The sequence below is a fragment of the Pleurodeles waltl genome, chromosome 11 (assembly GCF_031143425.1).
Source record: "Pleurodeles waltl isolate 20211129_DDA chromosome 11, aPleWal1.hap1.20221129, whole genome shotgun sequence".
In the NCBI taxonomy this organism is placed as follows: Eukaryota; Metazoa; Chordata; class Amphibia; order Caudata; family Salamandridae; genus Pleurodeles; species Pleurodeles waltl.
The window spans coordinates 31,848,766-31,869,192 of NC_090450.1; the positions used below are offsets into that span (position 1 = coordinate 31,848,766).

General features: G+C 49.5%; 1 protein-coding gene across 1 annotated transcript in view; it reads left to right on the forward strand.

Annotated features, from left to right (window-relative positions):
• LOC138265303 (cytochrome P450 2J4-like) overlaps nt 1-20,427 on the forward strand; it is a 145,344-nt gene that overhangs the window by 26,096 nt on the left and 98,821 nt on the right. The window contains exon 3 of the mRNA XM_069212911.1: nt 1,017-1,166. Within this exon, the coding sequence (XP_069069012.1) occupies nt 1,017-1,166 (150 nt within the window). The remainder of the gene's footprint in view (nt 1-1,016; nt 1,167-20,427) is intronic.

The window sequence follows — 20,427 nt, forward strand, 5'->3', positions numbered from 1 at the left end:
AACTTTTGTTTCGGTATTTTTCAGAGCAGGCAGTGGTCCATAGGACCACTACCTGCTCTGAAAAATTATTATTGTTTCGATTCACAAAGGGGAAGGGGTCCCATGGGGACCCCTTCCCATTTGCGACTGGGTTACCATCCACTTCAAGTGGATGGTAACTGCGATTTCATTTGCGACCGCGAAAATTAAATTGCATAGCCATGAGAGTCGCAAATACGAACGGAACACCCCTTCCTATTTGCGAGTCGGAAATGCATTTTGCGAGTCGGATCCGACTCGCAAAATGCATTTCTGCATACCGGAGAGGCTTTTGCGCCTCGCAAACGGCGTTTTTCGCCGTTTGCGAGTCACAAAACCCTTTTTATATCTGGCCCCTTGTTACTAATGGTCACTCTAATTGCTCTAGAGAAACCAAGGGCTCATACCTATTAGACAGCGTCAGGACAGTATCATGTAGCTCGGGTACACCTGAATGACTGGGATTCTGTACTTCAGGATGATTTGAATCGGGAAATTTAAGAGGGGCTGGAGGTAAAATAAACTCAGTTAAACGTTTGACTTTTATAAATCCTATAGATTGCATTGTGGTTGAGAGATGATGGTGCAAGATATTGGCTATCCGGGGTGTTCTAAATTTATAATTATACAATCCCCCTGCAAAGTTTTAGGCGATGTGCCAACCCAAGGGACCCGTATCACAGTTATAATATCCTTAAAAATATCAGGCCTCTGCCCCAAAAACTTCCCAACCCAATGTGTGACTTTATTAAACAAGGATGCGTGAGACTCAGGACATGAATTTCCTAGTGTGGGCACATTTTCCAAAATTATGGGCACAGACCAGTGGAATCTTTGGATATGGTTTTTGGGGTACTATTGGGGCCTGACCCTCACAACTCTCTTGCTTGTCTTTTCCCCACTGTAACAACCTATTTGTGGATTTTTCTGTATCCAAAGAATTCAGGGATGTTATAGCTAAATTCAGGGGTATAACATTGTTATATTTAATTCCTTAGGAGTTCTATTTTCTTCTGGACACAACTGGAAGCAGCAGAGACGCTTTGGACTGATGACCCTGAAGAATCTTGGACTTGGGAAGAAAAATTTAGAAGCGCGGATCCAGGAGGAAGCAGAGAGCTTGGTGGAGTACTTTGCAACAAAGAAAGGTAAATGACTTGAGGGTCCAGTGTCACTTATGTTGTAATAAAACATTTGGGACCACATTTCAGGTTAGAGACATAGGCAGTCATTATGAACACAGAGGTAAACACCGCCGACCACCGTGGCGGCAGTGAACAGAAGGCCGTTGTTGGCGGTGAATGGAAACCTGCCATATAATTAACGAAAGTTCCCACCCCGCCAAAAATCACCAGACCACCAGTCCCCGCTACAACCTTGTCAGCAGGAATGCTGGACCTCCCCACCCCGCCACCGCCAAGCACACCCACATCCCGCCCTCCAAATAATGATGCACAAATCGCCTTGGCAGACAGTGGAGGCCAGATGACCAGGGCGGCAAGTGGACATAACAGCAAGAAGTGCACACATTGGATAAGTGTGGAACCCACACACCTGACACACAGTCATAACCCCGTAAAACACTCCAAGACACACCCCACAAACCTTTGCAACAAAACCAGGCCAAAGAAGATGGAGAGCACCAGAAGCAGACAGCGAACGCTACCATACACGAGATGCACACCGACCCACAGAAGAGCACCCTCACCGTGTTTCCAGCCCCGAAACCATTCACCACACTCACCATGTTACCCCCCAAACATCCATGCTTCACAGAAAGAGAGTTAAGGACCATGGTGGATTAGATCCTGAAGGTGGAGCCACAAATATTCGGGCCGAGGTGCAGCACACACCCATCGCAAGGAAGATGGAGCTATGGCAGACCATTGTGAACAGGGTCAATGGAGTGGGACACAGGAAGAGATGGAACGACCTGCGTGGGAAGGTCAGGGGCATGGCATCAAGGCACCACATTGCAGTCCAGAAGACTGGGGGAGGAACGCCACCAACACCACCCGAATACACCGACTGGGAGGAAAAGGTACTGGTCATCCTGCACCCTGAGGGACTCACTGGAGGAATGGACTTGGGTAAGTTGTCCACATTTACCCCATATACACCATACATTTAATGCATGCACCACCCCACCCACACCCACCAGGACCAATACCCCACCCAGACAACAGTGACTGAATCCACCCCCCGCTTGACCACAAACCCACTAACAGATCTGCATCCCTCACCCTGTGCACAGCCACCTACCCCTGCAAGGATCCACAATGGAACTACACCCCCCATGCAACCCCACACCTGAAGCAAAATGCAGTGTAAACCTGAGAAAGGCAACCTGGATGGCCACAGAAAGTAACACCAGCACAAAATAGCCCAGTCCTGTGCACCCCAGACGTTCATGCATTTGTAACAGACATGTCTATGTCCCCAAACAGGCACCACCCCCATGCCACCCTCAAGGACGGGACAAGGAGTGCCAGTGACCCCCATGGAGACAGAGGCACCTCACAGGACCCTGGTAAAGGATCCCTGGACACTGATGAGCAGGCAGGCCCCTCAGACAGTCCTGGACTGTCACCATGCAGCAGCCCCCCCAGGATACCACTGACACCCCTATCACCCAGTCAAGAACAGCAGCCCAGGGCAAGCGTCTCACACCAGTGTATCTAGGCCACAGACTGGTGGAACACAGGTACAGAGGCCACAGTCTCCCACTCCCAACGTGCAAGAAGGTGAGGGCCCCAGTACAAGTGGTATTGCCATACCTGTGCAGGGGACACAGCACGGGGGCTAGGGCAAGTGCTAGGGCCTCAGTGAGCCAGAGGGGAGGCCACATTATGGATGCAGCAGCCCAGGACGTGATATCTGAGGTATTGGGGCCTACCAGCATACCCATGGAAACAGCACAATGCCACAATGACCAGATAGCAGGAGCACTGCTGCAGCTGGTACAAACCCAGTCTGAGACCCACACAGGACAGGAGGCCCCCACTACAGCACCAGACACCAACCTTGCAATTACTCCATCATCAGAAACATCACATGAACTACCCTCACAGGAAACCCAAGGGCCAACCATGTCATCCCCTCAAGATCAACAGCAGGCGCCCAAACGGACCCTCAGGCCAAGATATGGAACTGGAACCCCAGCAAAGAAGTAACTCAGCAACAATCTGCACAGCAACCATCCCACTCAATCAACCACCACACATTGCAAATAGGCAATATGTGCTAATGTAAGAAATGATGGACCCATCAATACTACCAACAAGGCTGCCACCATGTTGGCATTGAGGACATCCACCCCTTATGACTTGCCATCACTGTAAATAGCCCTATCCACTCCCTGCCACCACAAAAACACATATCACACCTGTAACACTGTCCCCTGTGTTAAAACGTGAACAAAATGAAGTGTGGATGCATCTAGCTGATAACCACGTTATTGTCAAATCGTTGCATGAAAGGACCCCTGTGTGCCTAAATGTGGGCCCAAAGTAAATGCACTAGATTTCAATATGTACCATGAAGAACTGGACCCTGTTTCACATATCAGATTCACCCCCCACCCAGATGACAAAGCACACTGACAGTATGTGTCAGCCCTTCGTCCCACATAGTTACTGGAAGTAGAATTGTATCAGTTGGGTCCTGAATTGACATCTTCCCCTTCCTCATCCTCACCATCACTCTCATCCCCTCTCTGAGGAAGCTGGTCAGGATTTACAGCACCATCCACATCCAAGAGGGGGATAGAATTTCTCACAGCCACGTTGTGCAGAATGCAGCAGTCCACCACTATTCTACACACCTTTTCAGCGCATAGGCCAGGGAACCCCCAGAGATATGTAGACAACGAAATCTAGCCATCAGGAGACCTATTGTGAGCTCTATCACCCTCCTAGTACGCCCATGGGCCTCATTGTAATTCCTCTCTGCATCTGTCCTAGGATTCCTCACTGGTGTCAGGAGCCAACGCAAGGTTGGATAGCCGGAATCACCTAGAAAATGGTGCAATACAGAATAGTCATTGTCAAGCCGCTTAGACAGACAGCCTGGCTGTCTGCTATGTGTCAGTTAGTGACAGAAACACTTACCTATGATCCACCCTCTGTCCTCCTGTAGCTGTTCCATCTTCTGTGGCGCACTACTGTTCCTCAGCACAAAGGAATCATGGACTGAACCTGGGGACATGGCATTCCCATGTGAGATGTACTGGTCTGCAGTACATACCAATTGGATGAAGGTTCTTTCTGTTTCTGTACACCTGTTCACTGACTCTTGGGGGTATGATCGGTATGTGGGTGCCATCGATGGCACCTATCAAATGGGGTATGTTGGCAAAGGCATATAAATCAGACTTGATGGCAGGGAGGTCAGTTCTTTGGGGAAATCTCACATAGGACTGCAGGTGTAGTACAAATGCATTTAGAAATCTGGTCAGTACCATGCTGAATATTGGCTGTGAAAATCCAGCACCCATGCCCACAGTCACTTTAAATGATCCCGTGGCCAGGAAATGGAGTGCGGAGAGCACCTGCACTTCAGCAGGGAATGGCATGCTGATTACCATTTCCCGGAGTTAGTGCAGGATCCAGTAATGCACAAAGTTCCTGAATTGTTGCACAGGTGAGTCTGTAATTGATTATGATGTGACACTCCACCATGGTCCTCATATCCACAAGTAGTCTGTACACCGATGGTGCCCTTCCTCGCCACAAGGGTCGGTACCTACGAGTGATATCAAAAAGGTGTGATGAACACACATACATAGGCACACCTTGTCATCAGTTGTGCACTACATACTTCATTGTAGTGACTCAACAATAACAAGTTCTTGACAAAACTACATCTACACCTCAATGAGGGAACAGTGTGTTTCATGTGTGTTATATTACGAAATGGTCACATGCATAGGTGCTTCATGTGGCAAGTAGGGCCTGCATTGTGCACAATTTTATTTATAGATGTGTAGTTACTGCCAAAATGTCTGCCCACTGTAATCCAGGCCTGTCGTTGTGGAAGTGACCTCATACCACTAGCGGTTGACGTAACAGCGCAAGGCGGTGTTTACCGCCGTTCGCACCATCATTGGTTATTATGAATGCCAATGGGGAATCCTGGCGTATCATGATCGCCGCCGGCGGTGACGGTGCACACCGCCGCGGTACATACGCAAAATCATCATCTATACTTCATTTCACTCCCTGGTCTTGTGCGGACAGGTACTCCACTATGTGTATTGCTGTGTCCTGCCTCTGGTCATGGATGTGACTCGTGTTGCAAGGGAAAGGGCCCTGGCCTTCAACCAGGAGGAACTTGAGAGGCTAGTGGACTGGCTCTTGCCCCTGCACGCAAAACTCTATGGACGGCCAGAGGTACAGGTGAGTCTAGGTTTGGGGTGCACTGTTTGGGTGTAATGGATGGTGTTGTAAGAACATTTGTGTGCACCTCTGAGCCTGCATGGGCCACAGTGCATGGCATGCTGCGTGCGTATGTCCTGTAATTCTGACAGTACTGTCTGCCCCATAGTGGACGAATAGCCAGCTGTACCTATCTTGCAAGTGCCTGATCTCTGTGTTCCATTTCTGTGTCACGCCCACCAGAAGAGGGCACTTTAGCATGCCATTGCCAAGGAGGTGCGGATCCTGGGGGTCTATGTTGGAAAATGGGTTATTGGTAGGGCAGGTAGGTACCTACACCTAGCAACAAGCCACTAACCTCCACATAGGTACAGTTAGGTCTCAGTAAATTAATCCCAGCTCAACCCTTGGTAGCTTGGCAACGAGCATCAAGGCTTAACTTAGGAGACAAAGTGTAAAGCATTCAAATATCACAAAACAGTAATTAAATAAAACACAGGAAACAGTTTAAAAATCCAAAACCAATTTATAAAAATAGTTTATATTTTTATCTTTAAAATGACACAAAAACAATTAAAATCGGTTCAGGGGAACCGGAGATATGAATTTTTAAAGAATTATTACTTTTCTAGCGCTTAGAAACAAAAAGCGCCAATTGGGTCATCTGGTTGCACCTCGACCGGGGCAAAGTCAAACTTTCAGGCCGACCGCGATGGAGCCCTGCTCGGCTACAGGTCGCGGGAGGCCTCGGTTAAAAAGTTACCTTCTGACTTAGTCTTTATTTTGAAGTTTTTCTTCACCGGGACGAACCTGCCAGTTGAATCCGACCTCCTGGAGCCCTTGTCCGGATACGCGATGTAGGTTTCTTCGGTGGAGACTTTTACCTTCGGACTTAGTCGTTTTTTCGAGATGAAAATCCTTCGACCGGGGTAAACCTGGATCTTGATCCGACGTCCATGGAGCCCTTCTCGGATACGATGGCTGGGAGGTCCCGGTCAACTTTTTACGTTCGGACTTAGTCTCTTTTTTGGATGTTTTTCTTTACCGGGACGAACCACGAAGTCAGGCCGGGTCGCAGTTGAGGCAAGCCGGCTAGAATTTCCGCGGTGGGTCGGTCCCTCTCTGGAGCTTTTTTCCAAAAATTCTCAAATCTTTTCCAAACTTCTGGGGCTTCACCCAGATGTTCTTTTAAGGTTCTTTTGGGGTCCACAGCTCACCCCAAGGGTCCAGAAGTTCTGTGATGGTCCTTGGGGGGTGCGGACTTCAACTCCCAGAATGCACCTGGCGCAAACTCCTTTTTGGCCACTGGACAGTGGTCAGCTGGTCGCTTTCTTCAGGAGTTGGTGCAGGGGACTCTGGTTTAGCAATTTTTCACCTGTAGCAAACAGGGAGTCCCTCCTTGAACCAGTTGAAGCCAGGCAAAGTCCTTCTTGTGGTGAAGCCCAAGTGTGCAGCTGGTGCAGTCCTTCTGAGTGCAGGTTCCAGGTGCAGGCCAGGGGTCCAGCAGGGCAGTCCTTCTTCTCCTTAAGTTCTTTCTTCTTGAAATTTGGTGGGGATCTGAGGCGTGGGTGCAGGTCTGCCAGTTTTATCCTTGCTCCTGGGTGAAAAGCAGGGGCGCCCTGGTTCTCCAATCAGGGACAGGGTCGTCCCCCTGTGATGACCACTTCCTGGGAAGTGTGGCAAAAATCCATCCCAGAAGGCAACAGTCTCTAAAAATCCAACATGGATGAATCTGATTTTTGGAGGTTACATCTGGCTGAGCCCACCCACTGGTGTGGCTAAAAATCATAAACACACCCCTCTCCTGCCCTCTCCTAATCTAATCAAGGGGGCACCTAATTGTCTGGGGTTGCAGGATGTGGGGGTGTTGCTGGGTGCTGCAAATGTCCTTCTCTGCCTTTGAAGACCAGTTTGGCAGCCCTCCCCCTTCCTGCCTCACCATCTGCTGAGGGGAGATTCTCTCCCCCAAGCACATTCCTTTGTGTGAAGTCTGGCCACTTCACACCTCATCAAGGCAGCCTGGCAGAAGCTGCTGCAGGCTGGCCAATCAGAGCACAGCAGCAAAAACAATGCAGAGCTGAAATTGGCAACTTTTTAGGTAAAGTCTAAACTTTTTACCTGGACAAGTTATATTAAATCCAACAACTGGAAGTTGTGGGATTTATTACAACAATCAATTTGATACCAAATTCTTGGTATGTAACATTTAAGGAGACTTTAAAATTTTAAATAAAGTCTGCCCATTCTAGCCTATGAAGGCCATTTACTTCAATGAGGGAAAAACGAATTTGGCTGTTTTTACCTCACCAGGGCTTATAAATCTATTTTTATAAAGTCCCTGCTTATAGTTACATGGCACCCAGCCCTAGGGGCACATAGGGCACACCTTAGGGGTGACTTATATGTAAAAATAAGGTAGTTTAAGACTTTGGAAGTACCTTTAATTCCAAAGTCGAATTTGCATATAACTTTAATTTAAAAGCAGCCAGCAAGGCAGGCTTGCTTTTAAAATGACACTGGGCACCTCAGCAATGCACCTAGGTGTGCACCACCTATGCTGTGGTCCCTAAGCCTACATGCCCTACCATATACTAGGGACTTATAGGTAGGTTAACTTAGCCAATTATAATTAACCTAATTTGCATATCCATTTTACACAGAGCACAGGCCCTGGGACTTGTTAGCAGTACCCAGGGCACCATCAGAGTCAGGAAAACACCAGCATAAAGTGGAAAATGGGGGCAAAAAGTTATGGGGCCTCTGCAATCAGCCCTGTTTTCTCACACAACCCCCCCCCAGCCCACACGCCCAGGAGACTCAGCCCAACCCTGGGAGAGTCTTCCTGGCTTGTTAGGCGAGGAAGACAGTGAAGAAAACTGGCTGTCCCTTCTGCAGGGCCTACTCTGCCTTATATCCTCCTGTCAGGGTCACTCCCTCTGGGTAGTGAAGCCATCCCAACAGTAAAAGGACCCAACTCAAACTGAAACTTCCCTCTAGGGGGGTCTTCCTCCTCTCTCTCTGCCAACTTGGGTAGTGAGGTGCCCACCTCCCCTACTCCTAACTTTGCTAGGGCAACACCTAGCTTACCCAAAGAGGTCACCCAACACTTGAGCAACCCCACCATGACCAATAGGGTCAGGGGGCCTACTTTGCTATTGGCCCAGGGGTCTGCCTCCCAGGCCAAGTACAGTGCTGCCAGGAAGGCTAGCACCCAGCAGAGGCTACTGACAGCTGTCAGTACCCAGAACCACACCCTAAGCTCTCCACTGACAGGTGGCTGAGCTGCTTTACGGGCATCTTTGGGGTCCTGGCACCCCTCTTGCTGTCTAGAGTGGGGGGCTACCACCTCCTGTGGCAGACACCCTCCTTCCACTCTCCCTTCTGTCAGTGCAGGGGCAACACCTTGCATCTGGACAGCTGCCTGACTACTCAGGACTTCCTTGGGGTCAGGTGAGGCCTCACCAGTGCCAACTCTGGGCTCCCCCCTTACTGGGGCAGAAGGCCTTTGGCTCCCTGGAACTCTCTTTAAGAGTGGCCTACTGTAAAGAAATGGCTCCCTGTTGCAGTTACCCCCCACTTTTTGCCTGATACTGATGCTGACTTGACTGAGAAGTGTGCTGGGACCCTGCTAACCAGGCCCCAGCACCAGTGTTCCTTCACCTAAAATGTACCATTGTATCCACAATTGGCACACCCTGGCATCCAGATAAGTCCCTTGTAACTGGTACTTCTAGTACCAAGGGCCCTGATGCCAAGGAAGGTCTCTAAGGGCTGCAGCATGTCTTATGCCACCCTGGAGACCTCTCACTCAGCACAGACACCCTGCTTGCCAGCTTGTGTGTGCTAGTGAGGACAAAACGAGTAAGTCGACATGGCACTCCCCTCAGGGTGCCATGCCAGCCTCTCACTGCCTATGCAGTATAGGTAAGACACCCCTCTAGCAGGCCTTACAGCCCTAAGGCAGGGTGCACTATACCATAGGTGAGGGTACCAGTGCATGAGCATGGTACCCCTACAGTGTCTAAACAAAACCTTAGACATTGTAAGTGCAGGGTAGCCATAAGAGTATATGGTCTGGGAGTTTGTCAAACACGAACTCCACAGCACCATAATGGCTACACTGAAAACTGGGAAGTTTGGTATCAAACTTCTCAGCACAATAAATGCACACTGATGCCAGTGTACATTTTATTGTAAAATACACCACAGAGGGCACCTTAGAGGTGCCCCCTGAAACTTAACCGACTATCTGTGTAGGCTGACTAGTTTTAGCAGCCTGCCACAAACCGAGACATGTTGCTGGCCCCATGGGGAGAGTGCCTTTGTCACTCTGAGGCCAGTAACAAAGCCTGCACTGGGTGGAGATGCTAACACCTCCCCCAGGCAGGAATTGTCACACCTGGCGGTGAGCCTCAAAGGCTCACCTCCTTTGTGCCAACCCAGCAGGACACTCCAGCTAGTGGAGTTGCCCGCCCCCTCCGGCCAGGCCCCACTTTTGGCGGCAAGGCCGGAGAAAATAATGAGAAAAACAAGGAGGAGTCACTGGCCAGTCAGGACAGCCCCTAAGGTGTCCTGAGCTGAAGTGACTCTAACTTTTAGAAATCCTCCATCTTGCAGATGGAGGATTCCCCCAATAGGGTTAGGATTGTGACCCCCTCCCCTTGGGAGGAGGCACAAAGAGGGTGTACCCACCCTCAGGGCTAGTAGCCATTGGCTACTAACCCCCCAGACCTAAACACGCCCTTAAATTTAGTATTTAAGGGCTACCCTGAACCCTAAAAAACTAGATTCCTGCAACTACAAGAAGAAGGACTGCCTAGCTGAAAACCCCCGCAGAGGAAGACCAGAAGACGACAACTGCCTTGGCTCCAGAAACTCACCGGCCTGTCTCCTGCCTTCCAAAGATCCTGCTCCAGCGACGCCTTCCAAAGGGACCAGCGACCTCGACATCCTCTGAGGACTGCCCCTGCTTCGAAAAGACAAGAAACTCCCGAGGACAGCGGACCTGCTCCAAGAAAAGCTGCAACTTTGTTTCCAGCAGCTTTAAAGAACCCTGCAAGCTCCCCGCAAGAAGCGTGAGACTTGCAACACTGCACCCGGCGACCCCGACTCGGCTGGTGGCGATCCAACACCTCAGGAGGGACCCCAGGACTACTCTGATACTGTGAGTACCAAAACCTGTCCCCCTGAGCCCCCACAGCGCCGCCTGCAGAGGGAATCCCGAGGCTTCCCCTGACCGCGACTCTTTGAACCTAAAGTCCCGACGCCTGGGAGAGACCCTGCACCCGCAGCCCCCAGGACCTGAAGGACCGGACTTTCACTGGAGAAGTGACCCCCAGGAGTCCCTCCCCCTTGCCCAAGTGGAGGTTTCCCCGAGGAATCCCCCCCTTGCCTGCCTGCAGCGCTGAAGAGATCCCGAGATCTCTCCTAGACTAACATTGAAAACCCGACGCTTGTTTCTACACTGCACCCGGCCGCCCCCGCGCTGCTGAGGGTGAAATTTCTGTGTGGACTTGTGTCCCCCCCGGTGCCCTACAAAACCCCCCTGGTCTGCCCTCCGAAGACGCGGGTACTTACCTGCAAGCAGACCGGAACCGGGGCACCCCCTTCTCTCCATTCTAGCCTATGTGTTTTGGGCACCACTTTGAACTCTGCACCTGACCGGCCCTGAGCTGCTGGTGTGGTGACTTTGGGGTTGCTCTGAACCCCCAACGGTGGGCTACCTTGGACCAAGAACTAAGCCCTGTAAGTGTCTTACTTACCTGGTAAAACTAACAAAAACTTACCTCCCCCAGGAACTGTGAAAATTGCACTGTGTCCACTTTTAAAACAGCTATTTGTGAATAACTTGAAAAGTATACATGCAATTTTGATGATTTGAAGTTCCTAAAGTACTTACCTGCAATACCTTTCGAATGAGATATTACATGTAGAATTTGAACCTGTGGTTCTTAAAAATAAACTAAGAAAAGATATTTTTCTATACAAAACCTATTGGCTGGATTTGTCTCTGAGTGTGTGTACCTCATTTATTGTCTATGTGTATGTACAACAAATGCTTAACACTACTCCTTGGATAAGCCTACTGCTCGACCACACTACCACAAAATAGAGCATTAGTATTATCTATTTTTACCACTGTTTTACCTCTAAGGGGAACCCTTGGACTCTGTGCATGCTATTCCTTACTTTGAAATAGCACATACAGAGCCAACTTCCTACATTGGTGGATCAGCGGTGGGGTACAAGACTTTGCATTTGCTGGACTACTCAGCCAATACCTGATCACACGACAAATTCCAAAATTGTCATTAGAAATTCATTTTTGCAATTTGAAATTTTTCTAAATTCTTAAAAGTCCTGCTAGGGCCTTGTGTGTTAAGTCCCTGTTTAGCATTTTCTTTTAGAGTTTAAAAGTTTGTTAAAAGTTTGAAATTAGATTCTAGAAACAGTGTTAGATTCTTTAAAAAGTCTTCCAACTTTTAGCAAAATAATGTCTGATACAGAGATGAATGTGGTGGAACTCGACACCACACCTTACCTCCATCTTAAGATGAGGGAGCTAAGGTCTCTCTGTAATATCAAAAAAATAACCATTGGCTCCAGACCTACCAAAATTCAGCTCCAGGAGCTGTTGGCAGAGTTTGAAAAAGCCAACCCCTCTGATGATGACATCACAGAGGAAGAAATTAGTGACTTGGAGGCCAATGTCCCTCCTCCAGTCCTAAATAGGGAGAACAGGACCCCTCAAGTCCTGTCTCCAACTGTGTTAGTCAGAAATGGTGAGTCCCTCACAAGAGGGTCCCACATTTCTGAAATCACTGAGGATGCTCTCAGTGAAGATGACCCCCTGTTAGCCAGGGTGGTCAAAAGATTGGCTTTGGAAAAGCAGCTCCTAGCCATAGAAAGGGAAAGAAAAGAGATGGGCCTAGGTCCCATCGATGGTGGCAGCAACTTAAATAGGGTCAGAGATTCTCCTGACATCCTAAAAATCCCCAAAGGGATTGTAACAAAATATGAAGATGGTGATGACATCACCAAATGGTTCACAGCTTTTGAGAGGGCTTGTGTAACCAGAAAAGTAAACAGATCTCACTGGGGTGCTCTCCTTTGGGAAATGTTCACTGGAAAGTGTAGGGATAGACTCCTCACACTCTCTGGAAAAGATGCAGAATCTTATGACCTCATGAAGGGTACCCTGATTGAGGGCTTTGGATTCTCCACTGAGGAGTATAGAATTAGATTCAGGGGGGCTCAAAAATCCTCGAGCCAGACCTGGGTTGATTTTGTAGACTACTCAGTAAAAACACTAGATGGTTGGTTAACTGGAAATGAAGTGTGTGACTATGTTGGGCTTTATAATTTGTTTATGAAAGAACACATTTTAAGTAACTGCTTCAATGAAAAGTTGCATCAGTATCTGGTAGACCTAGGTCCAATTTCTCCCCAAGAATTGGGAAAGAAGGCAGACCACTGGGTCAAGACTAGGGTAACCAAAACTTCCACTGGGGGTGACCAAAAGAAAGGGGTTACAAAAACTCCCCAGGAGAAAGTGGGTGACACTAGAAACAAAGAAAAAGAGTCCTCTGTAGGCCCCCAAAAACCAGAACAGGTGGGTGGGCCCCAAGACACAACCCAAAACAAAGGTGGGTACCAGGGTAAGAACTGGGATGCCACTAAGGCATGGTGCCACAACTGTAAACAGTCTGGGCACCACACCAAGGACACTTCTTGTCCCAAAAACAAACCCCAGAACAAAATTCCAGGGGTAACCAGTGTAGCCATGGGAGATGACTCCTCAGATGAGGAGGTCTTCCTAGCCTTCAACTGGAAACAGGGCCCAACAGGTGAGTTGGAGATTCCAGAGGGAAGTAGACACTTCCACCACCTACTGGTGAATGGAATCCCAACCACTGCCCTGAGAGACACTTGTGCCAGTCACACTATTGTGCATGACAGGCTGGTGCTCTCAAACCAGTACATCCCAGGTGAGACTGCCAGGGTAAGAGTTAGCCTAGACAGGGTCACTAAGAGGCCTGTGGCTTTAGTGCCCATAGAAGTGGGTGGCACTCTTAGCTGGAGAAGGGTAGTAGTCAGTACAGACCTCCCCCTTGATTGTCTCCTTGGAAATGACTACCCAGAGGTTAGTCAGAGCCCAAGAGAGGAACTGGTCCAGTGCCAGTCCTCTCCCAAGGATTCTGGAAGTCCTGCCTCTGCAGTAAATGCAAGCAGGCCCCAGAAGAAGAAGAAAAGAAAACAGAGTAGGAAGGGTGGACAACCTTTAGCCAAGGTTACAGCAAGCCAAGGAGATTCTGCTCCAGTAGGGGAGAACTCCAAAAATGGCCCTGATAAAGTCCAACCTGACCCACAAGAAGTCCTGGCTAGACAGGCAACTGTTAAACCTGAGTGGGTGGCTCCTCAGCTAACAGAAGAAAGAGTGGAAGAAGGGTGTTTACTACAAGATGTGGTAACCCCCCACTCTAATACAGCAGACAGGCAACCTGAACCCAAAGAGGCCTGTAACTTAGCCCCTTCCCTTTTAGGTGAAGAGCTAAAGGTGTGGTTCTGGGCACTGACAGCTGTCAGTGGCCTCTGCTGGGTGTTAGCCTTTATGGCTGCACTATCCTTAGCATGGTGGTCTGACCCCATGCCAAATAGCAAGTTAGGCCCCCTGACCCTATTGGTCATGGTGGGGTTACTCCAGCTCTGGGTAACCTCTCTGGGTAAGCTAGGGGTAGCCCTGGCCAAGATAAGGTCAGCAGAGGTGGATACCTCTAAGACCAAAATAGAAAGAATGGGTGGAGACATTGAAGAGGCAGACAAGAGGCAATTCAGACTAGGTCCTATCACTGTGGAAGTAGGTCAGTTCCCCAAAGGGAATGACCTGAACAGAAGGATGTAAGGCAGAGTAGGCCCTGCAACTAACCAGCCGATTTCTCCTACTCTTCCTCGCCTGACAGACTAGGAAGACTCTCCCAGCTTGGGCTGAGTCTCCTGGCCTGTGGGCTGGGGGGGGCTTGTGTAAAGAAATGGCTCCCTGTTGCAGTTACCCCCCACTTTTTGCCTGATACTGATGCTGACTTGACTGAGAAGTGTGCTGGGACCCTGCTAACCAGGCCCCAGCACCAGTGTTCCTTCACCTAAAATGTACCATTGTATCCACAATTGGCACACCCTGGCATCCAGATAAGTCCCTTGTAACTGGTACTTCTAGTACCAAGGGCCCTGATGCCAAGGAAGGTCTCTAAGGGCTGCAGCATGTCTTATGCCACCCTGGAGACCTCTCACTCAGCACAGACACCCTGCTTGCCAGCTTGTGTGTGCTAGTGAGGACAAAACGAGTAAGTCGACATGGCACTCCCCTCAGGGTGCCATGCCAGCCTCTCACTGCCTATGCAGTATAGGTAAGACACCCCTCTAGCAGGCCTTACAGCCCTAAGGCAGGGTGCACTATACCATAGGTGAGGGTACCAGTGCATGAGCATGGTACCCCTACAGTGTCTAAACAAAACCTTAGACATTGTAAGTGCAGGGTAGCCATAAGAGTATATGGTCTGGGAGTTTGTCAAACACGAACTCCACAGCACCATAATGGCTACACTGAAAACTGGGAAGTTTGGTATCAAACTTCTCAGCACAATAAATGCACACTGATGCCAGTGTACATTTTATTGTAAAATACACCACAGAGGGCACCTTAGAGGTGCCCCCTGAAACTTAACCGACTATCTGTGTAGGCTGACTAGTTTTAGCAGCCTGCCACAAACCGAGACATGTTGCTGGCCCCATGGGGAGAGTGCCTTTGTCACTCTGAGGCCAGTAACAAAGCCTGCACTGGGTGGAGATGCTAACACCTCCCCCAGGCAGGAATTGTCACACCTGGCGGTGAGCCTCAAAGGCTCACCTCCTTTGTGCCAACCCAGCAGGACACTCCAGCTAGTGGAGTTGCCCGCCCCCTCCGGCCAGGCCCCACTTTTGGCGGCAAGGCCGGAGAAAATAATGAGAAAAACAAGGAGGAGTCACTGGCCAGTCAGGACAGCCCCTAAGGTGTCCTGAGCTGAAGTGACTCTAACTTTTAGAAATCCTCCATCTTGCAGATGGAGGATTCCCCCAATAGGGTTAGGATTGTGACCCCCTCCCCTTGGGAGGAGGCACAAAGAGGGTGTACCCACCCTCAGGGCTAGTAGCCATTGGCTACTAACCCCCCAGACCTAAACACGCCCTTAAATTTAGTATTTAAGGGCTACCCTGAACCCTAAAAAACTAGATTCCTGCAACTACAAGAAGAAGGACTGCCTAGCTGAAAACCCCCGCAGAGGAAGACCAGAAGACGACAACTGCCTTGGCTCCAGAAACTCACCGGCCTGTCTCCTGCCTTCCAAAGATCCTGCTCCAGCGACGCCTTCCAAAGGGACCAGCGACCTCGACATCCTCTGAGGACTGCCCCTGCTTCGAAAAGACAAGAAACTCCCGAGGACAGCGGACCTGCTCCAAGAAAAGCTGCAACTTTGTTTCCAGCAGCTTTAAAGAACCCTGCAAGCTCCCCGCAAGAAGCGTGAGACTTGCAACACTGCACCCGGCGACCCCGACTCGGCTGGTGGCGATCCAACACCTCAGGAGGGACCCCAGGACTACTCTGATACTGTGAGTACCAAAACCTGTCCCCCCTGAGCCCCCACAGCGCCGCCTGCAGAGGGAATCCCGAGGCTTCCCCTGACCGCGACTCTTTGAACCTAAAGTCCCGACGCCTGGGAGAGACCCTGCACCCGCAGCCCCCAGGACCTGAAGGACCGGACTTTCACTGGAGAAGTGACCCCCAGGAGTCCCTCCCCCTTGCCCAAGTGGAGGTTTCCCCGAGGAATCCCCCCCTTGCCTGCCTGCAGCGCTGAAGAGATCCCGAGATCTCTCCTAGACTAACATTGAAAACCCGACGCTTGTTTCTACACTGCACCCGGCCGCCCCCGCGCTGCTGAGGGTGAAATTTCTGTGTGGACTTGTGTCCCCCCCGGTGCCCTACAAAACCCCCCTGGTCTGCCCTCCGAAGACGCGGGTACTTACCTGCAAGCAGACCGGAACCGGGGCACCCCCTTCTCTCCATTCTAGCCTATGTGTTTTGGGCACCACTTTGAACTCTGCACCTGACCGGCCCTGAGCTGCTGGTGTGGTGACTTTGGGGTTGCTCTGAACCCCCAACGGTCGGCTACCTTGGACCAAGAACTAAGCCCTGTAAGTGTCTTACTTACCTGGTAAAACTAACAAAAACTTACCTCCCCCAGGAACTGTGAAAATTGCACTGTGTCCACTTTTAAAACAGCTATTTGTGAATAACTTGAAAAGTATACATGCAATTTTGATGATTTGAAGTTCCTAAAGTACTTACCTGCAATACCTTTCGAATGAGATATTACATGTAGAATTTGAACCTGTGGTTCTTAAAAATAAACTAAGAAAAGATATTTTTCTATACAAAACCTATTGGCTGGATTTGTCTCTGAGTGTGTGTACCTCATTTATTGTCTATGTGTATGTACAACAAATGCTTAACACTACTCCTTGGATAAGCCTACTGCTCGACCACACTACCACAAAATAGAGCATTAGTATTATCTATTTTTACCACTGTTTTACCTCTAAGGGGAACCCTTGGACTCTGTGCATGCTATTCCTTACTTTGAAATAGCACATACAGAGCCAACTTCCTACACCTACCCTTCCTTTTCTTCTTTCCTTTTCTTGGGGACCCCTGTCTCCTAACTGTAGGGACTGACTCCCCAGGACTTTGGGTTGGGGGGGCGCCTTGGGCGACCACCCCATCTGTGACCAGACTCACCTCTGGGAGGTCATTGCCCAGGATACAATCTAGGGGAAGGTCAGCACTGACTACCACCCTAATCCAGTCAAGGATACCCTCCCTCTCTAGGGGCACTATGGCTACAGGTTTGGAGGTGACCTCCCCTGTGGCTATCCTGACTTTCTTTGTCTTTCCTGGGACATACATGTCTGGCGTCACTAACCGGTCACTCACTATAGTGTGACTGGCACAGGTGTCCCTCAGGCCAGTGGTAGGGATCCCATTCACTTGAATGTGGTGGAAGTGCCTACTCCCACCCTCAGGGATCACCAGCTTACCATCTGGTCCTGTCTCCCAGCACAATGCTAGGAGGACTTCATCATCTGAGGAATCCTCCTCTATGGCTACACTGGACAGCCCAGTGCTAACCACCTTCCTTGGACAGGCTGCATCTCCTCTGAAGTGACCTGTCTGCTGACAGTCAAAGCAAGCCCTACTGTCCAAGAGTTTTTTTAACCCTGGGTCTCCCTGTCTCTGCTTGTCAGAGTGGGAGTGGGATTTACTCTCCTCCTTCTTAGGGTTCTGGGGTACAGAGGGAGTCTCTGTGGTGGGCTTACCACCTCCCTCGTTAGGTTTTTTGGGACCTGTCCCCCCCCCTTCTTGGAGTCTCCCCCCTGGGACTTGACAACCACCCTGGTTCTCAACCACTCATCAGCTGCCTCCCCTAGCTCTCTAGGGTTGGTCTGCTTAGAGTCCACTAGATGCTGGCGTAACCTTTCTTGGATACAATTGGTCAAGATGTGCTCTTTCATGATCAGATTGTATAACCCCTCATAAGTATCTACTTTGTTACCAATAATCCAGCCCTCTAGTGCCTTTAGTGAAATGTCCACAAAGTCAACCCAAGACTGGGTACTGACCTTCTGGGTGTCCCTGAACTTCATTCTATATTGCTCTGGGGTCAGACCAAACTTCTTGGCTAAGCACCTCTTCATACTAGGGTATGAATCTGCCTCCTCCCCCCTTAAGGTCAGAAGCCTATCCCTCCCTGAGTTGGGGACCAACTCCCACAAAAGGGAACCCCAGTATTGAGGCCTAACCCTTCTCATTTGGAGTGCCCTCTCAAAGGCCCCCAGCCACTTATCTATGTCATCCCCCTCTACATAAGCAGGAACCACCCCCTTGGGTAATCTGGGGCAAACTTCCCCACCCATGGACACCTCAGCTTCTTTATCGCTGCTTCCATCTCTTTTCTCTTTGTATGCCCACTTTTTCTTTTCTAGGGCCAGCTTCTCTGCTTCCAAAGCTATGTATGCTAGCTGGGCCTCCAGCTCTCTTTCTCTGATGGATGGGTTCTCTCCTCCTGAAGGGACCCCCTTCCTACCACTAGCTTTGGGTCTGCCCCTAGTGACTGTGTCTACTGAGGACCGTTCTTCCTCTTCCTCACTTAGGCTCAGATGCCTTCCCTCCCCTGAGTGGTTAGAGTTAGCATCTTCCCCTTTTTCTTCCTCCTCTGGAGCTTCTTCTGACTCTACCTCTTGGGCCTCAGCCCATGCTGTCAGGGATGTGATCAGGATTTGCTTCCTGAGATCAGTGGTTGCAGGCAACCCTCTTTCAACACACAACCCCCTAAGCTGGACTACTGTCAGTGTGGGTAGGCTAGCCAGATCAAGCTCCACGGTTCCCTAGTTTTGTGTCAACAAAAACTTTTTTCAAAAATTGGAAATAAGAATTTAGAAAAATTACAAAAATTCAATAATTGAAATTAATCCAAATTAAAAATTAAAAACAATTTTTGCACTAGGACAATTTAAAGGATTTTTAATTTGTTTTACCTAAAACTGTAACGTGATATTGAACACAAGTACAGGATCCCGTCGCTGCTTCCAATTATGTTGGAAAATGGGTTATTGGTAGGGCAGGTAGGTACCTACACCTAGCAACAAGCCACTAACCTCCACCTAGGTACAGTTAGGTCTCAGTAAATTAATCCCAGCTCAAACCTTGGTAGCTTGGCAACGAGCGTCAAGGCTTAACTTAGGAGACAAAGTGTAAAGCATTCAAATATCACAAAACAGTAATTAAATAAAACACAGGAAACAGTTTAAAAATCCAAAACCAATTTATAAAAATAGTTTATATTTTTATCTTTAAAATGACACAAAAACAATTAAAATCGGTTCAGGGGAACCGGAGATATGAATTTTTAAAGAATTATTACTTTTCTAGCGCCTAGAAACAAAAAGCGCCAATCGGGTCATCTGGTTGCACCTCGACCGGGGCAAAGTCAAACTTTCAGGCCGACCGCGATGGAGCCCTGCTCGGCTACAGGTCGCGGGAGGCCTCGGTTAAAAAGTTACCTTCTGACTTAGTCTTTATTTTGAAGTTTTTCTTCACCGGGACGAACCTGCCAGTTGAATCCGACCTCCTGGAGCCCTTGTCCGGATACGCGATGTGGGTTTCCTCGGTGGAGACTTTTACCTTCGGACTTAGTCGTTTTTTCGAGATGAAAATCCTTCGACCGGGGAAAACCTGGATCTTGATCCGACGTCCATGGAGCCCTTCTCGGATACGATGGCTGGGAGGTCCCGGTCAACTTTTTACGTTCGGACTTAGTCTCTTTTTTGGATGTTTTTCTTTACCGGGACGAACCACGAAGTCAGGCCGGGTCGCAGTTGAGGCAAGCCGGCTAGAATTTCCGCGGCGGGTCGGTCCCTCTCTGGAGCTTTTTTCCAAAAATTCTCAAATCTTTTCCAAACTTCTGGGGCTTCACCCAGATGTTCTTTTAAGGTTCTTTTGGGGTCCACAGCTCACCCCAAGGGTCCAGAAGTTCTGTGATGGTCCTTGGGGGGTGCGGACTTCAACTCCCAGAATGCACCTGGCGCAAACTCCTTTTTGGCCACTGGACAGTGGTCAGCTGGTCGCTTTCTTCAGGAGTTGGTGCAGGGGACTCTGGTTTAGCAATTTTTCACCTGTAGCAAACAGGGAGTCCCTCCTTGAACCAGTTGAAGCCAGGCAAAGTCCTTCTTGTGGTGAAGCCCAAGTGTGCAGCTGGTGCAGTCCTTCTGAGTGCAGGTTCCAGGTGCAGGCCAGGGGTCCAGCAGGGCAGTCCTTCTTCTCCTTAAGTTCTTTCTTCTTGAAATTTGGTGGGGATCTGAGGCATGGGTGCAGGTCTGCCAGTTTTATCCTTGCTCCTGGGTGAAAAGCAGGGGGGCCCTGGTTCTCCAATCAGGGACAGGGTCG